Below are 21543 nucleotides of genomic sequence, written 5' to 3'. Positions count from 1 at the left end.
GAAGGAGGTTCCTGCACGCACAAGCCTCCCCAGTGGGCTCCCGGGGCCCAAGCGTGGATGCCACAGGAGGCGGGGTTTCTCACGTCTCAGGCTCTGAGCCCCTCCCGCCCGCTGGGCAGCGCCTGTCTGAGGGGCGGGAGGACCAGCGCCCACGGAGAAGTGGCCCCTAAGCAAGAACGACCTGTCCAGGCCCGGAGGGGAGGCTGACCAGCCCTCCAGTGGGCGCCCCGACGCCTGCACTGCACTGAGCACAGCAGCTGGGACGGTGAGGATGGGAGTCCCGCCCTGAAAGAGGGTGAGGGTGCACCCCCCCCCCCCCCGCCCAGGGTCAAGGACAGAAGAGAGAGAGAGATGGAAGCAGCGGAAACTACAGGGCACGTGTGAGGTAAACTGGTCTTAGAGACGTGATGTTCGTGGGTGTCGGACCCAAGAGCACGGCACCCAGGTCTCCCGGGAGTTCCGAGGCCCCCCACTCAGCTGAGTCTGGTCGGGGGGAGGGCTTCCTCGTTTCCCAGGCAACCGTCCCCGAGGCTGAAGCAGAGGTCTGCGGGGAGGGAGGGCTGCACCCCCCTCCGCCCCCTGCCTGTGGGCCAGCCAGCCAGGTCCTCAGCAGACCCGCCCACAGAACGGGCGAGGCCTCACCTGGGGCCGCGGGATCCAGGCAGGGGTCCCACCCAGGAACCGCCCCTGGGTGGCGCCACCTGCCACAAGCAGGAAAGACCCAGCGCAGCCAGGGAGTGAACACGCCCAAGGCTTTGCCCGCCCTGCAGACAGCCTCGGAGCTGCCCCGTGAGGCCGGAGCCGCGGGTCAGCGAGGGCGTGGGCCCCCGGTGCGCGCCACGCAGGCGCGGTCAGATGCACTGCTCCTCGTCCCGGGCATTCAGGAGCAGAGACCACTTGTCCCCGCCGTCCTCGGCCGCGGCGCCGTGCGGAGGCGGCCTGTCGGACTTCAGGGAGGACAGTGACACGCGGCTGACGTAGCTGACCTGGTCCCAGGGCACGGCCCTGGGGGAGTCCCGCCGCCGGTCGTCCATGCCCACGTGCACGCTGACCTGGGACGCGGTCAGCGGCTTCAGGCGGCCCTGGGCCTGGGCCTCGTACCGCTCCAGGTCCGGCTTCCTGTACCTGCGGGGCGGGGACCCAGCAGCGTCTGAACCATTCGGGACACGGGCGTCCGCACCCAACCAAGGCCTCTCGCCCGGGCCTTCCCACAACACACGGCGTCGGGCCCAGGGGCCGGCGGACGCCGCCCGTTTAGACACCGCCTGTGCAGACACCGCCTGTGCAGACGCCCGGTGCCCAGCAGGCCGCCACTGCCTTTCGTCACATGAGAGCATCACTGAGTAGAAGCCAACATCTACTTAAAAACAGGGAGCCTGACAATGCATAGTGGTCCCGTGTCTGCGTCACGGGCCACACAGCAACGCTCCGGTCAGCGGTGGGCCCCCGTGCGTGACAGAGGTCCCGTAAGAGCACGGTGGAGCTGGAAGATTCCCGTCACCCAGAGACGTCACGGCCACTGTGACAACACAACACAACCCGTGCCTCCCGTGTGTGTGTGTGTGTGTGTGTGGCGAGGCTGGTGTGGACACGAGTGCAACACAACCCAGGCAACGATGACAAACGGCCACGCTGAGGGTTTACAGAGCTACTCCGTCTTTCCTTGTTCTTTTGGGGTGTGTTCTCTCCATCCACGGAACAAGCCTGCGTGAAGCGCCACTCGGCGTCACGCCAGCAGCAGCAACCTCCCGGTGACTGCGTCACCCGGTGGCAGCGCCCTCCCTGGTGCCTGGATCAGCCCCGTGCTGCGCTGCTCGGTGATGCGCTGCACTAGGGTGTGACCTGGGAGCAGCGGGTGACCCACAGGGCCCACCCCGGCTTTGTGCAGGTGCCCCTGTGGTGCTCGGGAAGGACGGAGTCACCTGAGGGCCGTGTCTCAGTGCACGGCCCTGCAGCCAGCGTCACCGATCTTACTACATAAGCAGCCCTCGAGCAGGGTAGCTGCAGCAGCCCAGCACGTGCTGGCTGTTCAGTGACACATTATTTGCTCGAGGTGCTAATAAACCATTGCACAAACACGTACCAGGCTCCACTCACTCCCTCCAGTCCCTGCCTTAGGTGCATGAACCAGGAGCCTGACATGCCTACGCCAGCCCCAGCCTGCTTCGTGCCCGGGGCGGAAGGGCTCTGGCCGCATGAGGACTCACCACTTCAGCTGCAGCGACGACAGGACCACGGACACAGAGGACGCCGCCATGGCTGCCGAGCCCATCCACGGCTGCAGCACGATGCCCAGGGGCATGAAGACGCCTGCCGAGGGGACACGACCCTCACTCTGCGACCCCCAGGGGAGCACCTCTACCTCTTCTGCAGAGAGGGCCCACCTCGAAGGTCTCAGCAAGGCTCCGGGGCCCTGCTGCCCTGCCCCTTGCCCACATGTCCACGGGGCAGGCTGTCTCAGAGCTGGGCAGTGGGGGGCGCTGTTGAGGGGCCTTGGGCCTCCTACCCAAGTCTGCCAGGATTTCCTGGACCCGTCCACGGGAGCCATCACCAGTTTCAAGGGAAGCTCCAGGGGGCAGGGGCTCCTGGGGACCAGAGGGGTGACCACCAGCTGCCCTGGGGCACACGGGGACCACGGGAGCACTCATCCCACACTGCTGGGGCTGCACCCAGTCTGCACGGCTGGTCTCCGCTCCATGGAGCTAAACACCCCAGGACAGGGCCAGAGCCTCCAGGGCGGGAACTGGCGCTAGGGCCCTGCAGGGGTGGGGGGGGGGATGGCGGGGAGGGGGACAGCAGGAATGCAGGCCAGGCCTCCCCACGGAGCAGGAGGCTCAGGAGGGCACACTGCCTGGCTGTGTGAGGCTCCTTCCACTGCTCAGGCGCAACGGGGCACCGGAGGTGGCAGCGTCGTGTTTAAAAACGTCAGGCTCAGCCCAGGCGGCGGGTGCCTTTCCTTGCAGGAGTGTCTGGAACCCTTTCCTATTTGTTAACTCGATATTCAAAGGGGAAGGGAGGAGCTGTAAGGCAGAAAAGGCCCAGGTCTCTCCATGGTGGTTTCTGAGAGAGGTCAGGCTAAGGAGGGGTGAATTTGCAGGGTGAGGCTCTAAAACACCAGTCAGGGCACCCGGCGTGCAGCAGGGGCCCCGTACGGTTGGCAATGACTGTTTTCCAGGCCGTATGTGTAACCAGTGGCTCAGAAAACAGGGCCGCCGTGAGCAAACAGTCAAGCAAGCCCCTCGGGCAGCTCTGCACAGGGGCCCAGAGTGAACGCAGGTCTGGGCGGCCTCTGCAGCTGCTCAGTGACCTGCCGAGACCTACCGAGCAGAGAACGTAATGAAACCAACTCTTCCTAAATAAGGCTGTGGCTAGCCAGCCAGTGAGGTGGGCTGTGCACCAGGTACGGCGGGCGGGCACCAGGCCAGCAGCGCCCCCTTACCTGCTGCGATGGGCACCCCCACCAGGTTATAGATCAGCGCCAGCACCAGGTTGAGCCGTATCCTCCAGACCGTCCTCTTGGACAGGCGAATGCCGGCCACCACGTCCAGCAGGTCACTCTGCAGGGCAGGAGCGGCGCTCAGTCCCGGGCTGTGCCCCGAGGCCGGCACCCGGGGTGGGGAGGAGGGGATTGGCCGGCGAGCTCACCCGGATGAGCACAATGTCAGCCGCCTCGATGGCGACGTCCGTGCCCGTCCCGATGGCGATGCCCACATCTGCCTGGGCCAGGGCCGGGGAGTCGTTGATCCCGTCCCCCACCATGGCCACTCTCTTCCCTTCCTTCTGGAGCTCCTGGACCTTGGCCACCTTGTGAGAAGGCAGCACCTCCGCAAAGACTTTGTTGATGCCAACCTGAAAGGGAAGGAGAACAGCAGCCCAAAAGTAAATGTGTGACAACCCAGCTGGCGCTGGCAAAGGACAGGGACAGTCGAGAAACCCAAGGGTCATCCTGCCCCCGCTCCCCAGCCTCGAGGTCCAGGCGATGAGGTCAGTCACCAAGCCCTCTGGTTCCAGGCCACGTGGCAAGTTTGGCCGTGACCCCACCCCAAGGCCAGTGCTCTGTGGCCCTCGGCCCGGCCTCCCAACTCCCCTCTCCACAAGCTGCCCAGTGTCTCCCAAACCCTAATCCTTTGCTCATTTACTCTCCTGCTTCGAGTCCTTCAGGGAACATCTCAACCCCTTGGTCTGCTCCCGAGGCCCCTCTTAGATCTCTGCCCGCCTCCAGAGCCCGGCCTCATGGGCCTGGCGGGCACACGCTGAGCTCCACACCACACAGCTCCCTGCGCTCTCCAACACACAGCGTCTCATGCTGCCCGTTCCTTCCAGAAAGGTCAGCTTGCCTCCCCCGAGCCTGCCCCCTCCTCCTCCTCCTCAGACCACTCCTGAAGTGCGCCCTCCCCTGCCAAGGCCCCCCACCCCCGGCCCCGTCCACTGATGCCTGCTGACAGTGAGCCGGCGGCTCCCGTGTGCCCTGTGCGATCTTCCACGGAAGCACCGGGTGCTCAATGCACAGTCGGTCACTGGGCCACCCTCCCCAAGGGGCCGTGTGCTCCTCGAGGCCCTCTGGGGTCTGTGGTCACATGGGTGGTACCTACCAAATGCATCGGGGTGGATGAATGAGTTTTCACCGGGAAGGGGAGTGACTCAGCACATCCATCGTTAGCACCGAGTGCCCCGCGAAGAGGGCGCTGCTGGCTGCCCTCACAGGGAGCAGCTCGTTCCCCAAAGCGTGCAAGCTGACGCACGTTTCGGGAGGAGGGGCATAGATGCTTCTTGGGAACTTGCACTGGAGCCCTGCACCCCAGCCCCACGGGCTAGGCCGTGCCAGCACTCGGCAGCGCTGTCCTCACGGCCCAAACTCGAGAGCCCCGGCTGCCGAGGGTCCACTGGGCATCTGGCGCCTGCGGCTGGGAAGCAGGAGCGAGCAAAACGTGCCTGCAACGTACAGGCTCCAGAGCTGTTTGTTTACCACCCCCTGGAGCCAGGGTTCTTTTTTGTTCACCAGGGAGACTGGGAACGGAAGGGGGAGCTGCCTCTCCAGGGCTGCAGGCTGTCCTGCGTGAATGACTGTGCCCTGGCCCACAGTGGGGGGCCCCGGCTGTGGCGGCTCCGTGACCCCCAGGCTGGGGAGGGCAGATGCTACGTGGTAGGAGGGGCAGCCAGCCGGGGGAGCCCGGACACAGAGCCGAGTGCTGACGCTCGGGCGTTTCTCGCCCTCTCCAGCAGCTTCTATGAGCCCAGAACGACTCGGGCGTGGGGGACGGGAGAGGGCCCGGCCCATACCTGGGCGGCGATGGCCCGGGCTGTCTTGCGGTTGTCCCCCGTGATCAGGACCACGTCCACACCCATGCTCTTCAGGGTGTGCACAGCCAGGGCGGCCTCCGGCTTGACGGCATCTGCGATGGCGATCATCCCACAGAGCAGCCCTGCGGGGACAGCACAGTGAGGGCGCCGCGGCAGGGCCCCGGCCCCCGTCACGCCACGTCACACACGAAACCCAAAACGCCCAAGACAGAACGCAGCGTGGTTAGATGCTGCTCTGTAAAACCTACACACACTGACAGGCGCACCCAGGAGCCTGGGAAGACAGACTGTCAGGAAGTCAGCGGGGCTCTCTGAGGGGCACGTACTGAGTGACTCCAATTTCTTCCTTCCAGCGCCCAGAACGTCCCTGATGCTCTGCAGGGCACACCTAGTCCCCTGCAGAGCGTGTGGCTCATAACTCAATATACATTCGCCATTACAATACAACAAATGCTACTTAGAAAGCGAGAAAACTAATACTTTCTTTTTTTTCTCTTATGACAAAAAAACACTTGCACCGAGTTTTTTTGAGTGAATCTTTGAGATGCTGAGCAGGTGCAGTGGGGTGGAGTGAGGGTGACGGGGATACTGCAGGGGGCCGGCCCCTCGAGCTGGGCAGCCCTGCTCTGATGAGCCCACCGCACCGTGGCTTCATGAGGACCCAGGAGGCGGGCTGGGGGTGGGGGGGGGGGGGGTGGGAAGAGAAAAAAAAAAAGGAGAATGGGAAGAGGACAAATTTGGCTGGAGCAGTCCAGTCGAAAGACGGCAACATGAGTTATCTCCTATCTGCAACAGTTTTACTAACACCAGCGAAGGCAGGGTAAAGTCTGAGACCTACAGCCCCAGACACACCTGGGCACAGAGTCTACACGCGATTTTAAGAGGCTCGGAGGCCAGCTGCCGGCCCTCGTGATTGCAGGCAGGCCGACCTCCCGCTCTCGGACCTGTTTGGGCCGCCCACGGCCAGGCCGGCCGGGCCAGGAGCCCCACTGACGGGGAGGACAGACTTCCAGGAGTGAGGAGCCCCCGCCCGCGTGGAACCGCTCCGGGGTGAGGCCGGGCAGAGGGTGCAGGAAAGGCCTCACTCGGGTGAGGGTGACGGGAGGAGGGCGGCAAGGCCCCTCTGCCCAAGCAGGACTAGAATCGATGGAGAGGAAGGGCTATTTTTTTTTTAAAGGGGCAGAACCCATCTTTGCCTGCCATCCCCGAGCCGCCTCACTTCCGCGCGCAGGGGGCGGGCGCGAGCGCCGTGATACCGTCGATGGCCACCAGGATGGCCGTGTGGCCCTTGTTCTCGTGGTCCGTCATCGAGTCACGGACGTCGCGGGAAACGGCTAGGCCGTTGCGCCTCATCCACTCTCGGTTCCCGATCAGCACGGAGAAGGTCCGGGGGGCGGCGTCTGGCGGAAAGGGTCGGTGGTCAGCGCAGCGAGCACGCGTCCGCGGTGAGAGCGCACTGGAAACCGCAGAGCCCTGTTCGCGGCGGCAGCGCCCCCTACCGGTTCTGAGGCCCCTGGGCCCAGCGAGCGCCGCTCAACACCCCCTGCAGGACCGCGGGCAGGACACGTGGGCGTGAGTAAGACGGGTGTCACAGGGCACACACGCTCCACGTGTGAAAACGGCAGGAACACATCTGACATTACGTGGTGTCCTCCTTTCCCTCCGGGGGACCTCCTGGTCCCCTTTCAGGTGGTTTCCGTCCCTGCAGCACCGCAGGCGAGTGCTCACTAGGCCCCTCGCTGCTTGGCAGCGATGGCCCAGCCCCTAGTCCGCCCACGTCCGCGAGATGTCAGAGCTGCGCCTCCTAACAGGTCGGGAGAGCCTTTCGCCTGCCACCGCCCATGGGCTGACACTGCACGGGCCAGTCCTTACAAACAAAATAGAAAGGTCCACCTAAGGCTTTATTTAAGTTGCTAAGAGGCCGCACATGGCTTCCAACAGTCAAGTCTATAGCAAGAGTCAACTACCGACATCCTCAAAGAGAAAACACTAGACACAGGTTTTGGTTTGGGGGGTGGGGTGTTTCCGCACCCTGACGCCCAGGGCTACCGAGCTGTCCCGAGAATGAGTCAGGCCGTTATTGAAAAGCAGCTGTCGCTCCAAGCAGTGCCCCTTCTTCACATGGATGGACCATTCCCATGGGCTTCCCCTGACTTTGGCCAGCTCTGGAGGTGCACCTTCCCACCCGAGCTCTACCACACGGCCGGTGTCCTTCCTGCCCGGGAAGAGCACAGTGGAACCCCCACGTGTCTGCTGGGTAGCTCGCGAGCAGCAAGGCTAACTCGGGGTGAGAACGAGGAGACTCGAATTATGAGCGGTGCTCCACAGATGGTGCCCAGTGCACTACCTGTGTCTGCCACGGGTCAGCACCCAGATTCAGAGCCACACGGAACACGGGAGAAGCGGCACGCTTCCCTGGGGAGGGCGGCGAGCAGGTGCAGCAGGGGGAGCAGGTGGCGTGCCTGGCACGGCACTCTCTGTGGTTTGGCACGCTGCCACCTGACCCAGCCTGGCAGGCTGAGCGGCGGAGGAGACAAAGGCCAGGGATACCTGTTTCCGTGGGGACGCCGCCAACCCCATTCAGGTGAGGGGCCCGTTCGTTCAGGTGCTCGCCGTGGGCCAGGATGCCTTCCACGTTGCTGACTTTGCAGCCAATGCCACAGCCTGGCACAGCCTGGAAGTCCGTGCAGTATCCCAAGGCCTCTGTTTTGAGTTCCTGTGCAGGAAGGGGGCAGGGCGAGGGGCCAGAAAACAGGGAGAGGGGAGGTGAGAGGGAGTAGGACAGGGACCTGAGGCGGGGGTGTCCCGGGCCCGGGAGCCAAGGCCTCCTGGCAGGCAGCTGGGACGGAAGCCTGTGAGGAGGAAGGAGCCGTGGGGGGAGGCGGTGGGGGAGGAGCTCGGGGGGGGGAGCGACGCCCCGGTCTACGCACCTCTTTGCAGTACTTGGTGACGGCCACGCCCAAGGGGTGCTCGCTGCAGGCCTCCGCAGTCCCCACCACGGCGAGGAGCTTCCTGAGCGGCAGCATGGCCGGGTCCACGAGCAGCAGGACCCGCATGACCCTGGGGGCCCCGTGGGTGATGGTGCCGGTCTTGTCGAACATCACGGTCTTTATCTGCCGGGACGAGCACAGGCTGGCTGCCACCAGTGCAGGCGGAAGGGGCTCGGGGTGCACGCGGCCCGGAGACATGGCTTCACTCGTGTGTCCGAGTGCCTGCAAGCAGGCGGCCCTCCTTCCTGCCCCCCGACCTGACCGTCTGCAGCCTGCCCCAGGGCCCAACCACCCCGCTGCGCAAGCAGGTCCCCTCTCTGCCTGGTCCGAAAACCCACCCTGTGGCTGGACCTCAACCGTGCTGAGCCAGAAACCCCCGCAGGTGCACCGACAGAAGACGGCACGCCGCCGTCTCCTGGACAGAAACACAAACACCGGCGGTCTTGTCCTCGGCCCAGGTCGGGAGCCGGGGCTCTGGGGGTCAGCCTGTCTCCCTGTCTCCCGCCATCTGCGGGGACGACCCCGGCTTTCTCTGGCCTGCGTACGTGTACAGGCCTGCGGGGGATAAAGGCCCTGCGGGGGATAAAGTTCAAGGAAGGGAGTGTTCCCCGGCCGTGGTAACGGGCAAGGCTGGAGCCAGGCTTTGGGCCTGTCCCACTCGGTCAATGGCAGCTCTGCACGGGTCCCCACGGATGGGCTGGCCAGTCAGCAGCAGCCGCAGTGGAACCTGCGTCTCTGCAGCCAGAGCCCACCGACCCCCCGGACGCCGGTGACCCCAGGGAAGGCTGTCTGCTGGCCGTGTTCAGACTGCGACCCTCCAGCACGGCTCTCCTCCTCATCCAGCAGACAGCAGCTCCAGCTCCTGCTCTGTTCCTGCTGCCGAGCGCTGGCCCCTGCTGTGCTGGCCCCTGGTCGTCCCCCAGCAGGTCCTGCCTCCCGTCGGCCCCTCCTTTGTCTGCAGCCAGGTTTTCCCAACAGGTAATCCAGCCACGTGACACGGACCCCTCCACGGCTCCCTGCCGTTCCTCCAGTGAAGTGCCAAGTCCTTTAATAACCCCCAGGCCCTTCACGGCCCCTCTGCCTCCCTTCTCCGCTCGGCAGCCTGACCTCCTATCGGTGTCTCCCAGTGCCTTTCCTCAGTTCCTCACTTATTACTCAGCAGATAACCGTGGCCCCCGTCACACTGACCTGCCGGCCTCGCGCCCTGCCGTCTGCTCGCTCGCTGCACGCCTGCCTGTCTGCGCCCCGGACCGTTTAGAACCGTGATGGGCCAAGTGCAGGACCCGCACGTAGTAAATGCTCAGCTAATACTGACCACGTCAGCGGGAGGCTAAGGGCGGGCACACGTGGCCAAAGGAAGGTTCCCACGGATGGAGGCCTGTCACTCCACTCCCCAGGGTCACAGGGCCCCTGCACCGACCGCACCGCTGCCCTGCGGGCGTGGACCCCGGCTCTGCTGCTCACAGTGCAGGCCTCTGGGCGAGGTGCCCAGCCCCTCCCGCTGCACTGCCCTCATCTGGAAAATGGGCACAGCGAGCACCCCTCAGAGCTGTCGGCAGATTGAATCAGCTGCCGCTCACGAAGTGTCACTTCTGCCACGGTCAGTGGCGGCTGCGGCGGCTACGGTCCCTCAGCCCTGGCTTCCCGTTTACTCAGTGAGCAGTGCCAGCCCCTTGGCCTCTCTCTGGTGTCTCTCTCACTGTGAAAGTCACACCAACACTACGGTCACCAGTCCCCTAAGCTAAAACAATAGAACCGTGTAGGAAACAGCTACGGAATCAGCCCAGCCAAGACCCCGAGGGTCGGGGCCCACCTTGTGGGCCATCTCCAGGGGCTGGCCGCCCTTGATGAGGATGCCGTTCTGGGCGGCCACACCGGTGCCCACCATGACCGCCGTGGGCGTGGCCAAGCCCAGCGAGCAGGGGCAGGCGATGCACAGCACGGTGATGGACGTCTGGAAGGCAAACCGGATGGCCATCTCGGCCCGGGAGGTGTGCCTGGTGGGAGTCTGCGGAGAGGAGAGAGAGGCGGGCGGACAGTCAAGTGCAAAACCACACGGAGGCCTGAATCGTTGCTGTTTTCTCTGTAAATCCCCCAGAACAAAGCATGGGTCTCCTTCCCAAGCATGGCGGCACGTACGGGGGTTACTATTTGCATTCTGATATCTTGAGTCATCCTGGTGTATTTTTAAAATGGCTAGTGTCTCGGGAGAATATAATCAGGAGACACTGTATTCACTTAATTACAATAAAAAGCATGTTTTCTAAATCAAGGACACAGAACATGACCTCCTTAGCTTCCATCTCCCCTTTCTTCTTTGACCGTGAAAGGCAGGATTCTAAAGATATATTACTAAAGGGCCATTTAATTTTCATAGCAACAGTTGGATGTAGGTAGATGAACATGTTGTCTTAAGACATAATGCAATTCTTAGAAGTAAAAACGATGTGTGTATGTGTGTGTGTGTGTGTGTGTGTGTGTTTAAACGGCAGTTTCTTATCAGAACAGCAGCTGTCATTCTGACGGGACTGGGTGGACTTCTAGAAGTGACCTGAGTCTCGCCCCTACAAGGACTTTCAGGCAGCAAGGCAGCGACAGTATCTTAAAGGAACATGCAGTACCTCGTTGGCCAGCATCCTCGCTGAGAATGCAGACAAAACAGAAGAAGCCGGAGTAAGACGCAAAGGCAGGGAACAGCAGGAAGCCACACATCTTAGCCCGGTCGGGGCCGGGTCTCCCCACCGCCACGGGCCGACGCACGGCACTCCCCGTGAGCGAAGCTTTAGGCAGCCAGGGGCGAGCTCTAGGAATCCAGTCAGAGGTGAACCCTAAAACCACTGAGCTCCCCTCAAGTGTCAGAACGTGTACAGCTTGGGCACTTTTCATTTCAGGATGGGAACTTTGAGGGGAGAAAATGACATCTCTGTGAATGGCATGTACCCCCCAAATACGATATGTCTTTAATTACAGATAAAAATGTTTTTTAGAAAATATTACCCATTCTATAGTGGCAGTTTCTTATTCTAAGGCTTCAGGATAAAGTACACCTCACACTGGGCTAAATGTGAGATGTTTCTAAAAACAAGGTCGACACTGTTGAACTCGCTAGGCAGTTATCAAATCTACCCTCAGTGAGCCACCAGCTTTTCCCGAGTACCAGGGTTTCTCGGCCTCGGCACTACTGGTACTTGGGGCCGGGTCGTTCTTCGGTGTGGGGTCCGCCTGGTGCTTGGCAGAGTGTGAGCCGCACCCACTGGGTGTACCCACTGGGTGTCCATGGCCTCCCCTCCTCTGTCACGACAACAGTCGTGTCTCCAAATGTGGCCAAGTGCTGCTGGTGTGACAGAATCACTCCCACGGTGAATCACTGACTTTTATGGATGTCTGAAGCAGGAAAGGTTTTTTTTTTTTACTTTCCGCCCTTTGTAAGTTTGAAAAAACTGCATTTCTTAAGATAGTGTTCTTCTTCCACTTTGTAAACTCAAAAATGCACCTTCCATTTGCCTCACAGATAATGTGCAATAAATAAATATTCACTAAAAAGCTATGAGCATTTGCATGGGAAGATGCCAGATTAAAAGTGATCCTTATGGACACGGACAGCAAAAATACACATAATTTTCTTAAAATGTGTGAAATGATATTATCATGCCATCAAAAACTGAAGTGGCCAATTTTTTTCGTGGCGTGTGCTTCGTAACTCCCCAGATGGACCGTGCTACCTGAGGTGACTGCTTTAGGCATTGCAGTTGAAAGCCAAGTCTGTGGAATTATCTCACGAGGACACGCAGGCCACCTTCAATAAAACCCCCGGAAGCGAAGTGACTGCCCCCCCCCCCCCCCCCCCCCCCCCCCCCGGCTGAGAAGTCCGCTGCCAGCGCGCACAGCAACCCACAAACCGCAGTGCGGGACTGAAGCCCGAGGAGTCGGAGGCGTGAAAGGGCGGAGTGAGCGGCAACTGATCCTCTGAAACCCACCCACCACGCGGCCCGCCCGCGGCGCTCAACTTACGGGGAAGTATTTCTGAACGACACCGAAATCGACAAACCCGATCACGATCCATACCACCAACGTCAACGTGGAGATGATGACGACGAATGGGACGAAGTAGCCACTGAACCGGTCGGCCAGCTGCTGGATGGGCGCCTGTAGAACGAAACGCCGAGGCCGCGGTCAAGGGCGGCCCTGGACAACACCCCTCCCCCAACAAGCGGGAACGCCCGAGGCCTGGGGTCCTCGCTCCCGCGGTCCTCGCTCCCGCACCAACTCTCCGCCCGCCCACCCGGCGGCTGCCTGCCTGCCTCGGTGGGACCCCTGGGTGACTCCTGCAGGGAGGAAGCAGGAGCGGTTCTGCTTCGTGTGTTCCTCCCGTACCTTCGACATCTGGGCCTCCTCCACCAGCCTCACGATCTGAGCCAGGGTGGTGTTGCCGCCCACGTGGGTGGCGCTGACGAGCACGGAGCCGTGCGCGTTCATGGACCCGGCGATCACCGTGCTGCCCGGCTTCTTGGTGACGGGCATGGCCTCGCCTGCAGGGGGAGAGCGAGGCCGCCGTCGGCACGGAGCCCCGTTCGGGAGACCCGGCAAGGGCGCCACCGGCACCCGACCGAAGGGAGCGCGAAACAGCCCACTGACCGGTGATGAGGGACTCGTCGGCCATGGTGTTGCCTTCCAGGACCTTCCCGTCCACGGGGAACTTGCCCCCGGGGACAACCTTGATGACATCGCCCCGCTGCACCAGCTCCACGGGCACCTGCTCCTCCCTGCAACAGACGGCTCCCGGTCACGCGCACAGCCGCTCGCTGGGGCTCGCCCTCCCGGCGACCACCGGGTGCTGGGCACGCAGTGTGAGCAAGGCAGACGCGGCCCTGAGTGCGGGAGGTCAGACCCCTCAACCCCAAGCAGTGGGGTGAAAACTTTGCTTTCCTCACCTTTAAAATAAGGGCACTACTAGCAGCCCCTTCCTCACAAGTTTTTTATTAAGTACATTAAGTACAAAGAGATGGCAAACAGTAAGTGCCACATAAGTCCCAGCAACGATAAAAATAACCATCATTTTTCACATCAGCCAACTTTGTGAAGGAAAAAAATACTGGTACTTCTTTTCGTATCCTTGGCAGGCTTGAAACCCGTCTCTCCCAGCCTGTCTGCACCCCCATCTCTCGGGGAGGCCCAGCTCTCACCCACGTCCCCCTCGAAGCTGGCCCTGACCCTGGCCAGCACAGGCCTTCCTCCCCTGCAGTCCCGCGTCTCTCACCCACTCCTGGCACTCGCACCCCACTGTGAATTTGGCCTTGTCTCTGGGTGTTTAAACACCCGGTGCAGTCACTGCACTACAGGAGAGCCCGCCTTCACAAGGTCTTGAGCGACCTCATGTGCACGACAGGTGTTCGCTGCACCACCCAGACTGACAGACAGGGGCCGAGGACTCTGGGCGGAGGCCACCCACCTGATGATTAAGTTGTCCTCGCCGAGGGTCACCACGGTGGCCTCCGTGGCTTGGAGAGACATGAGTTTGGCCAGGGCTTCTGAGGTTTTGCTCTGAGAAATAACCGGAGTGCAAAACGAGAGCTCCCGTAAACTGATGCCTGCAGACAACCGCTGCCCCTGACGCAGCGCACCAGAGGGCTTGCCCGTGCAGTGGGACGTGCTGCCCGGCGACACACAGTCAGGGCCTCGCCACGCTGCATGCGCCAATGCCACTTAGTTCAATGAACTACATTTCACACTGAAAGGGAAAAAACCCACCACCAACCCACCCACCGGCAGATTATTTCAGGTTCGATCCCCTGTCTTCCAGGGCCAGAGCCCCCTCGTTCCCAAGACAAGGTAACACGCTGAGCGCCGTGCGGGGCGCCCCAAGTGGCACGGCCCTACAGTGGCGGCAGTGAGCCCTTCTGAGCTGAGAAGCTGTACACCGCGTGGGAACTCAGAGACGGCGCGACCTCTGACCCGAAACCCAGGGCTCTTGCCAAGACCCGTGCACTTGAACAAAAGTTTGAGTAATTTACCAGATTAGCTGGGATTTCAGAAGTAGCGACCAATTTGCAGCTTAGCGACCGAGGCACCTAATTACAGGCAGGTCTCACGTTTCCTTAAGTCCCTCTCCGGCCCGCGGGTCATTAGTAAGTCTAAACGGGGTTCGGGCGCCTTCCCGCCCGCCGCCGCCGCGGTTACCTTGGCCACGTGCTCCAGCCACCGCCCCAGGGCGATGAACACGAAGAGCATGGGGGGCGTGTCGAAGAACGTCACGGGGCTCCTCTCGGCCTCCTCGGCGAGGGCCACGGCCAGGATGACCAGCGAGTAGACGTAGGCCACGCTGGTGCCCAGCACGACAAGCACGTCCATGTTGGCCGCCCCGTGCCTCAGCGACCTGTAGGCCTGCACGTAGAAGTACCAGCCGCCGAGGAACTGCAAGGCGGAGGGCGGCGGTGAGCTGGGGCGGGCAGGGCCTGGGGTTCGGGGAGCCAGCGGACGCCCCGAGGCCCCGGGGCTGGCGAGTACCCTGGGCTCACCCGGGGTTTTGACGGTATTTTTTTCCTGTGTGACCAACGTGTTTGAACTGTATTTCCTGACTCGGGCTCCCGGTGGCCACAGGAATGGGAGTGCGAGCAGCCGAAGAGTAAGTAGCTCCCTCTGTCCTATTTCCACTTCAGTGTGGCTCGGATTGTCTATAACCAGTGTGCATTACATTTTGAATTAAAGAGAAAATGCAGCCCTGGCTGCTGTGGCTCAGTGGATTGAGTGCCAGCCTGTGAACTGAAAAGGGTTGCTGGTTCGATTCCCAGTCAGGGCACATGCCTGGCTTTTGGGCCAGGTGCACAGCTGGGGGTGCACGAGAGGCAACCACATACTGATGTTTCTCTCCCTCTCTTTCTCCTTCCCTTCCCCTCTCTAAAAATAAGTAAATAAAATCTTTAAAAAAAAAGAAATAAAGAAAAAACCCAAATCTGGCCTACAAAGACTTGCCCCTAGATAGCCTTACACTTTTCATTATTAAATCAGGAGATTTATTTTATATTCCAAAATATACTCGGCCACACTTCCCAACAGAAATGTGGTTAGTTCCTTAATGCTGCCCCCAGACCCAAAGTCCCATGAGGCCTGTCTCTTTTAAATTATAATTTCCTCAGGGCCACACCTTTGCCACTCAGGATAAGATGTTAAAGACAAGTATGAGCTCCATGCGATCCAGCCGCGGCTCCTAGCAACAAAGGCAAGTTCAGGGAAACAGCAAGCAAGCCTGGCCACCAGCCCTTGCAGCACGGTGGCTGCCACACCAGGGCGGCGTCAACCACCTGCGACCCGCAGGTCCTTCCCGTCCCCTGAGTTGGAGGTCACCCCGCTGCCGGTCACAGGACGGAAAAAGGCCGCAGCCGGCTGGGGCGGGCGAGGAAAGCGGCGATAACTCGCTGGCCACCCTCAGGCACGCAGAGTGGAGGTGGGACCCCTTTCCGCCACGCACCTGGACAAAGGTGCACAGGATGAAGAAGACGAGGTTCAGGACGGACAGTCCCGGGATGATGTTGTGGTGCAGGACCGTGGACTTGCGGGGCTCCCGGCTGGTCACCAGCATGTAGACCATCAGGCCCATCACAGGGACGCCAAACAGCAGGCTGCACAGGAAAGAGTTCCTCCACCTGGAAGCCACGGGCCACACCGACAGGTCACGTGCCGCCCGCTGCTGGGGTTCCGGCCGGGCCCTCCTGAGGGCTCGGCTTAAGACGTGCCTCTGTCCCGTGTGTGGGACGGGCCGCCGAGGGCTACACCGCAAGGCAGGCTCTCCCTGACTCGGGGCACCCGCGGGAGCCTCTGAAGGTCGATGCTTCCCGGCAAGGACATTCCTGAGATGTCCAGACCCAGCCCACGCCTGCCTGTGGCTGATGTGTCACCTCCAACCTACAGGAGTGGTGATGTGTTTTCTAGATGCAATCTTAAATAAGCCCCCCCCCCCCAAAGGAGATAAATAAAAGCAATCTCTTATTAGTAGTAACTTAGTCATGTACTTGCTTTTTAGACTACACTTCTAATGGCGTCAGAAAGAGCAGGGAAGCTGTCCCGTGGAACACCAGAGGTGCAAAGGAGGGGGCAGGGGATGGCCGTCACGTGACAGCTGTGGCCTCGCACTGGCTTCAGCAGCCATGGCATGCCACCCAAGTGGCCGGGGAAAGTGACGCACCTTAACCGAGGTCTGAACACCACTGCCTGCGAGATTTGGGTCCCACGCCCTCGGGCGGCCACCCTAGGTCCCAAGGAGGAGCCCCTCACTAGCCTCTCATTCGCTGCTCCTGCCAGTCCCTCCTACGCTGCAGGCGCGCTGACCACAGCACGCCACCGGGGGGCCCCCGGAGCCGCCCTGCCCCTGGGCCCCGGGAACACCCTTGCTCCCACCCCACGCCCCCACCCACTCCCTCGGCCCGGGACACACTTCCACTCGAGCTCCAAGGAGCAGGTCGTGCATCCTCTGCTGGCCGGCCACCCAGCCCTCCCCTGAGCCAGCGCTCGCCCTGCTGTCCGGCGGGGTGCGGACACAGCAGAAGCAGGGACGCTCTCTTCATCCCCTGCCCCTGGCCCAGTGCCCGTGTACAACGGCGGCTGCACACTCACTGCACGGCCGTGTGGACACCTGACGTAAAGGACGCACTCGGGCCTCCTGCCTCCCGGGCCCTTTTCCTTCCACTTGGCCACGGTGCTCGCCCTTGGGCCCCAGTTGTAGAGCCCACTCAGACAGACTCTTAACACACTGTACAAGGAAAAAGTCCACGCTCCCTTCCTTCCCGCTTAAGGGTTGTCCCATCCGGTAGCCACCAGCCATAGGTGGCTGTTGACACTACAGTCGAATGAAATGAAATGCAACTAAAAGCTCGGTCCCTCAGTCACACTGGCTGCATTTCAGGCGCTCAGCAGCTAATGGCCACCGCACGGGGCGGTGCGGACACAGAGCATTTCCGCCACAGCGGCCCTCGTGGGCGGCACCGGAGGGTTAAGGCCACCAGGGTGAAGGCGGCCAGTCCGAGTGGGCGGCACCGTGGGACGCCAGAGCAGCAGGGGCCCCGGTAAGCACGGATGGGGCAGGGGTAGGCCCAGGGAGAAGGAGACAGGAGCGTCAGGTGATCTCTTGTTCTACCTACTGCTTTATTTCCGTCCTGTGGTCCAGGTGCCGGGCGCCGGGGCTCCTCTGGGCCAGCGAGGCGCCGTAGCCGAGTCCCTTGTTGTTGGAGAGAGGGGGGTGGGGAACAAGGAGGAGGCGCTCGGTTAAAGTGTGCAGTGGCAGACAGGGTTGTACATCCTTTAACATCAGAACATTGACCTAAACTGCCTCGGAGGAGTGCACTGGCTTTCCTCCCACCACTCTTCACTCAGACCCGCTGGGAGGGTCGGCACCGTCTACTCGGAGAGGCTGCATCACCCGCGAGGAGGTGGCTTCCAACAGCAACTCCTGTCCCCCACACCCGGGTCAACACAGGCAGCAGGTTCTGGGAGGTAAGGGCAGCGCACCCCAAAGCTGACCAGTGTTGAGCTGCAAGCTCAGAATGTTTGAGTCACGGGCTCCCAGACACAGTGTGGGCAGCTGCTTTCACTGGGTGCGAGGAAACTGAGGGGCAGAGAGGCGCAGCCCTCCGCCCGGGGACACAGCCTCATCAGGGGACCCAGACCCAGGGCGCTGGCCTCCAGCCCGCCACGGCTTCCACTGGGACCCGACGGAGACCGCGCCTCGAGCCTGTGGTGTTTTCCGGGGTTCGCTCAAGCATTTCCTCCTCTGCCGCCTCTCTCTGGCACCCTCTCTGCTTTATTGGATCTGATTAGTGTGTACACTGACATCCTTTTACGGATAGGCACAGAGAAAGCTGCCAGCAAGTGTCCAGCCAGCCAGCACAACCTGAAGAGGGGCCTCGAAACTCTGGCGTTGGGATTTTATGCAAAAATTACAGTTATGGTGGGAGAAAGACGGTCTCAAGACAAACCCTTTTACGACTAATACCGGCCTAGTTACACAAGGAAAAGATGCCCCAGAATCACGAGAACGGAGGCCAGGCACGGGCAGAGCTCCTCCAGGGAGGGCAGAGGGGCGGCGCCACACTCCGGGGGCTCGGGGGAGGCCAGCACGGACCCCATGTGTGGGAAGGGCACCGGGCCCCCTGCAGGGTGCCCCCGACTCCGCCCACTCCTCCGGGCAGCGGTCTGGCGGCTGAGCCTCACCAGCGCCAGGACACAAACCTGTGGGGCGGCAGAAACAGAAAGGCCGCCGAGCGTGGCAAGGGAAGAGCTGGGTTGGAAAGCCAACCCGGCAACCTTTAGCTGCGCATCAGTGAGCAAAGCACTCAACCCCGCTCAGGACCTCTCCTCGCCTGATACAGAAGCTGGCCGTCTGTCTGCCTCTGAGTGCGAGGCACCGGCCGGCAGTGTGCAGGGGCGGTGCTGTCTGCACCCCAAAAAGCTCTGCTGGGCCATGCAACAGACGTCTCTCTCATGCATGCAGTGCGCTCGCACGCGCGAGTGCACACACACACACACACGACGAAGAGAACATTAAAGACTAAACCTGCTACTAGGTGCTCTACTTCATAAGTGCACTCAACCTCATCTACTCTGTTAGTCGCCGCGAGTTAACCTTGTTTGGTTGTGACTGTCCCAGCCCGTTCAGCACACCCAGGCGTGCTCTCCCACTCCTGGTGTGGTGTCACACAGACCTCAACAAGGAGACGGTGCGTCCGTGCACAAACCGAGTGGGGACGGAGTGGCAGGAGCACAGGCCAGCTCTTCCCACTGATCCTCCAGGGGAGAAACGACCCAGCCGCCCCATTATGAAGCAGGCCCAGCAAAGCGGCAACATGCAGTATGATTCAACAATCTTTGCCCTGTGGCTACCTGCTACAGACACGCGTCATACCCAAAAAGTACAGCAGGCAATCTGACCCCTGTGCTGTGCCAGGTGTCGGGGTGACGCCGATGTGTCCCAGGCATATCTGCAGCTAAAACGACGTCTCTTTTCCCCGATGTTTTCTTACCCATCCACCGAGTCTCCCCCTTAGAATATCTGTAACTCACTTAACTTCAGTTTATTTTAAATGATTCCCCTCACTTCCACTGGAAAAGTCGAGGGATTTTAGGTGACTTTTTTTTTTTAAAGGTGGGTACAATTTGCCAAATGACTGACTGACCTCGATAATTCTGACGATGTCCCGTGGACCGATAATTTCAGGGTCGAACTTCACGTGGGCCTTGCTGGTGGTGAGGGCCACGGAGGCGTGGGTGACGCCCTTCGTCCTCCTGAGTCTGGACTCGATGTTGTGAACGCAGGAAGCGCAGGTCATGCCGGTGACCTGCAGCACAGGAGGACGGGAACCCCGCTGACCCGGGATGCAGGGGCGCACGGGCTGCCACGGCCTGAGGGCCCGTCCTCCCTCCACAGCGCCCCCCCCACCCCGAGGCCCCGCACTCCAACCTCCAAACCCCGAACATCCCCCAGGGGCTTCAAGCAGATAAGCTGTGGGTGCCCCCCAGCTCTGGTGCACGGGACGCAGCGACACAGGCCTGATGCCAGCTCTCGCAGCGACGGGCTCTCGCAGCGATGGGCTCTCGCAGCCACCCACACTCCGTCTCCCTTGCCTCTCCAGCAGCTCCAGAACAACAATGCACGCCCCCTCCCCGCCTCGAAAGGCTCAGGACGCGCAGCTCTCCACGCCCCCTGGGCTCTCGAAACGCCCTCTGCGGTCCCCAGTGTTGCTGGCCTCCTGGCTGCGGCCGCGGCCGTGGCCCCATACTGCGGGGCTCTGCTCACTCCAAGGGCAACAGGGTCAGCAGCTCCTCATCGACCAGAGGGGAGCATTTGGAAACTGAGCGATCAAGCTGACGGGATTTGCAGGGGTCTCAGAGCGCGGACAGGGAGCTTCCGGGCGAAAGCAAGGAGCAGCACAGGGGAAGACCAGAGGCGCAGCGTGTCCAGGCAACCGCCAACCCCCAACCCCCAACCGCAGCAGGGCGCAGGAGCACACCCCTCTGGCTGGGGGCCCGTGAAGGCTCCCGGGCACCCGACCAGAGAGGGCTGCTAAGCCAGCACCCGGTGGGCAGTCGGGAGGGTCGTGAGCACCAGGACGAGACACCAGAAGAGCTGCCCTTGGGAATCTGCTCCAGGGACCCAGCATCAAGTACTAGAAGAGAGAGAGAGTCCAGTGTGGAACTGGGGGACAGGAGAGGCGAGCTCACCTGTGGTCGGAGTGCGTGCACCCTGGCGCGGGACCCCAGGAACAGGCCGGCAGCAGCCCGAGGCAGAAGTTTACGAGGTCTGCAACTATTTCAACGGTGCCTGTGACCTCTCCTTTTACTTGTACGGTGATGACAGGTACCACGCTTTACACGCTTGCAGCTTGCCAGGCACCACCCCGCTCACACCAACCCTGCAAAGCAGGCCTCAGTACCCGCAGCCCCGAGACGGGGTTTGGGGACCTGTCCAAATTACACGCCAGGGAGCGGCAGAGCTGGGCCCTGGGTCTGCGCCCCCAGACTTGCTGCCGAGAGCATCCTCAGGCGACCGTCACGGAGCAGGTGAGGACACGCCCCTGCAGCATGAGAGCCTGAGGTCAAGCCCGGGGGAGCGGTGCCACTCTGTCACACCACCCTGTGTGACTCGGGAAACAGCCGCGGGACAGTCCATCCCTGTAAAATGGGGCAGCCAACCGGACACCCCACTCTTCCAAGCCTCCGCAGCCAACGCTTCCCAGAGTACCATTAAGTACAGACATCAAGCGTCTGGACACACGATAATGCAACTACTGATACTGCTTAATTAAAAAAGGAAAAATGCAGCAAAAACAAACAAACAAACAACAGCGCTCCAGTTTCACCTCTGCCAATGACATTCTCGATTCAGATCCCCCCCAGCAGGGCCTGAGCGGCGGCCGACTGCAGCGGGACACGTGGGGAAGCCCACCCACAGCGGAGCTTGGTCCCCGGAGACCCTGCCCATCGGCAGCTCCAAGTGCTACCCGCGTCTGAGGTTCTTTCTCCTCAGACACGCACTTACCACGGCAGCGCCAGACACAGGAAGGAAGTAAAAGACCCCTCACCTCAGTAAAACAACATTCCTCAATTTCCGTGGGTTTCTCCCCAACGTTTGCTTTATTTACGCAAAACAAGCTTTGTATACCCAAGTGCTTGTAAACACAGCATATTCTAAATACTAGACGTGCCTGCTGCTTTCAGCCATTCGTTCACGTGCAGCTGGTGACAAGGGACAGACAGGCAGCCCCGC

At 61.4% G+C, this 21543-nt stretch overlaps 1 protein-coding gene across 2 annotated transcripts in view; it reads right to left on the bottom strand.

Moving 5' to 3' along the window:
* Positions 1-375: 375 nt before the first annotated feature.
* The window catches only part of ATP7B (ATPase copper transporting beta), a 52608-nt gene continuing 31440 nt past the window's right edge, over positions 376-21543 (bottom strand). Inside the window, exons 5-21 of one of the 2 annotated variants that reach the window (XM_028526533.2) lie at positions 19454-19615; positions 17423-17499; positions 15757-15931; positions 14469-14702; positions 13741-13832; positions 12927-13054; positions 12666-12820; positions 12303-12437; positions 10105-10299; positions 8232-8414; positions 7852-8017; positions 6558-6701; positions 5281-5423; positions 3646-3849; positions 3440-3557; positions 2208-2310; positions 376-1125 (exon numbers count right to left, since the gene is read on the bottom strand). In XM_028526533.2, the coding sequence (XP_028382334.1) occupies positions 852-1125; positions 2208-2310; positions 3440-3557; positions 3646-3849; positions 5281-5423; positions 6558-6701; positions 7852-8017; positions 8232-8414; positions 10105-10299; positions 12303-12437; positions 12666-12820; positions 12927-13054; positions 13741-13832; positions 14469-14702; positions 15757-15931; positions 17423-17499; positions 19454-19615 (2688 nt within the window). In that variant the 3' untranslated portion in view covers positions 376-851. The remainder of the gene's footprint in view (positions 1126-2207; positions 2311-3439; positions 3558-3645; positions 3850-5280; positions 5424-6557; positions 6702-7851; positions 8018-8231; positions 8415-10104; positions 10300-12302; positions 12438-12665; positions 12821-12926; positions 13055-13740; positions 13833-14468; positions 14703-15756; positions 15932-17422; positions 17500-19453; positions 19616-21543) is intronic. The other variant, XM_036011220.1, reaches the window with a different exon arrangement.

This window comes from Phyllostomus discolor, chromosome 11 (genome assembly GCF_004126475.2).
Source record: "Phyllostomus discolor isolate MPI-MPIP mPhyDis1 chromosome 11, mPhyDis1.pri.v3, whole genome shotgun sequence".
NCBI lineage: Eukaryota > Metazoa > Chordata > Mammalia > Chiroptera > Phyllostomidae > Phyllostomus > Phyllostomus discolor.
The sequence above is the reverse complement of the archived record's forward strand: the minus strand, read 5'-3'. Positions and strand labels throughout refer to the sequence as shown.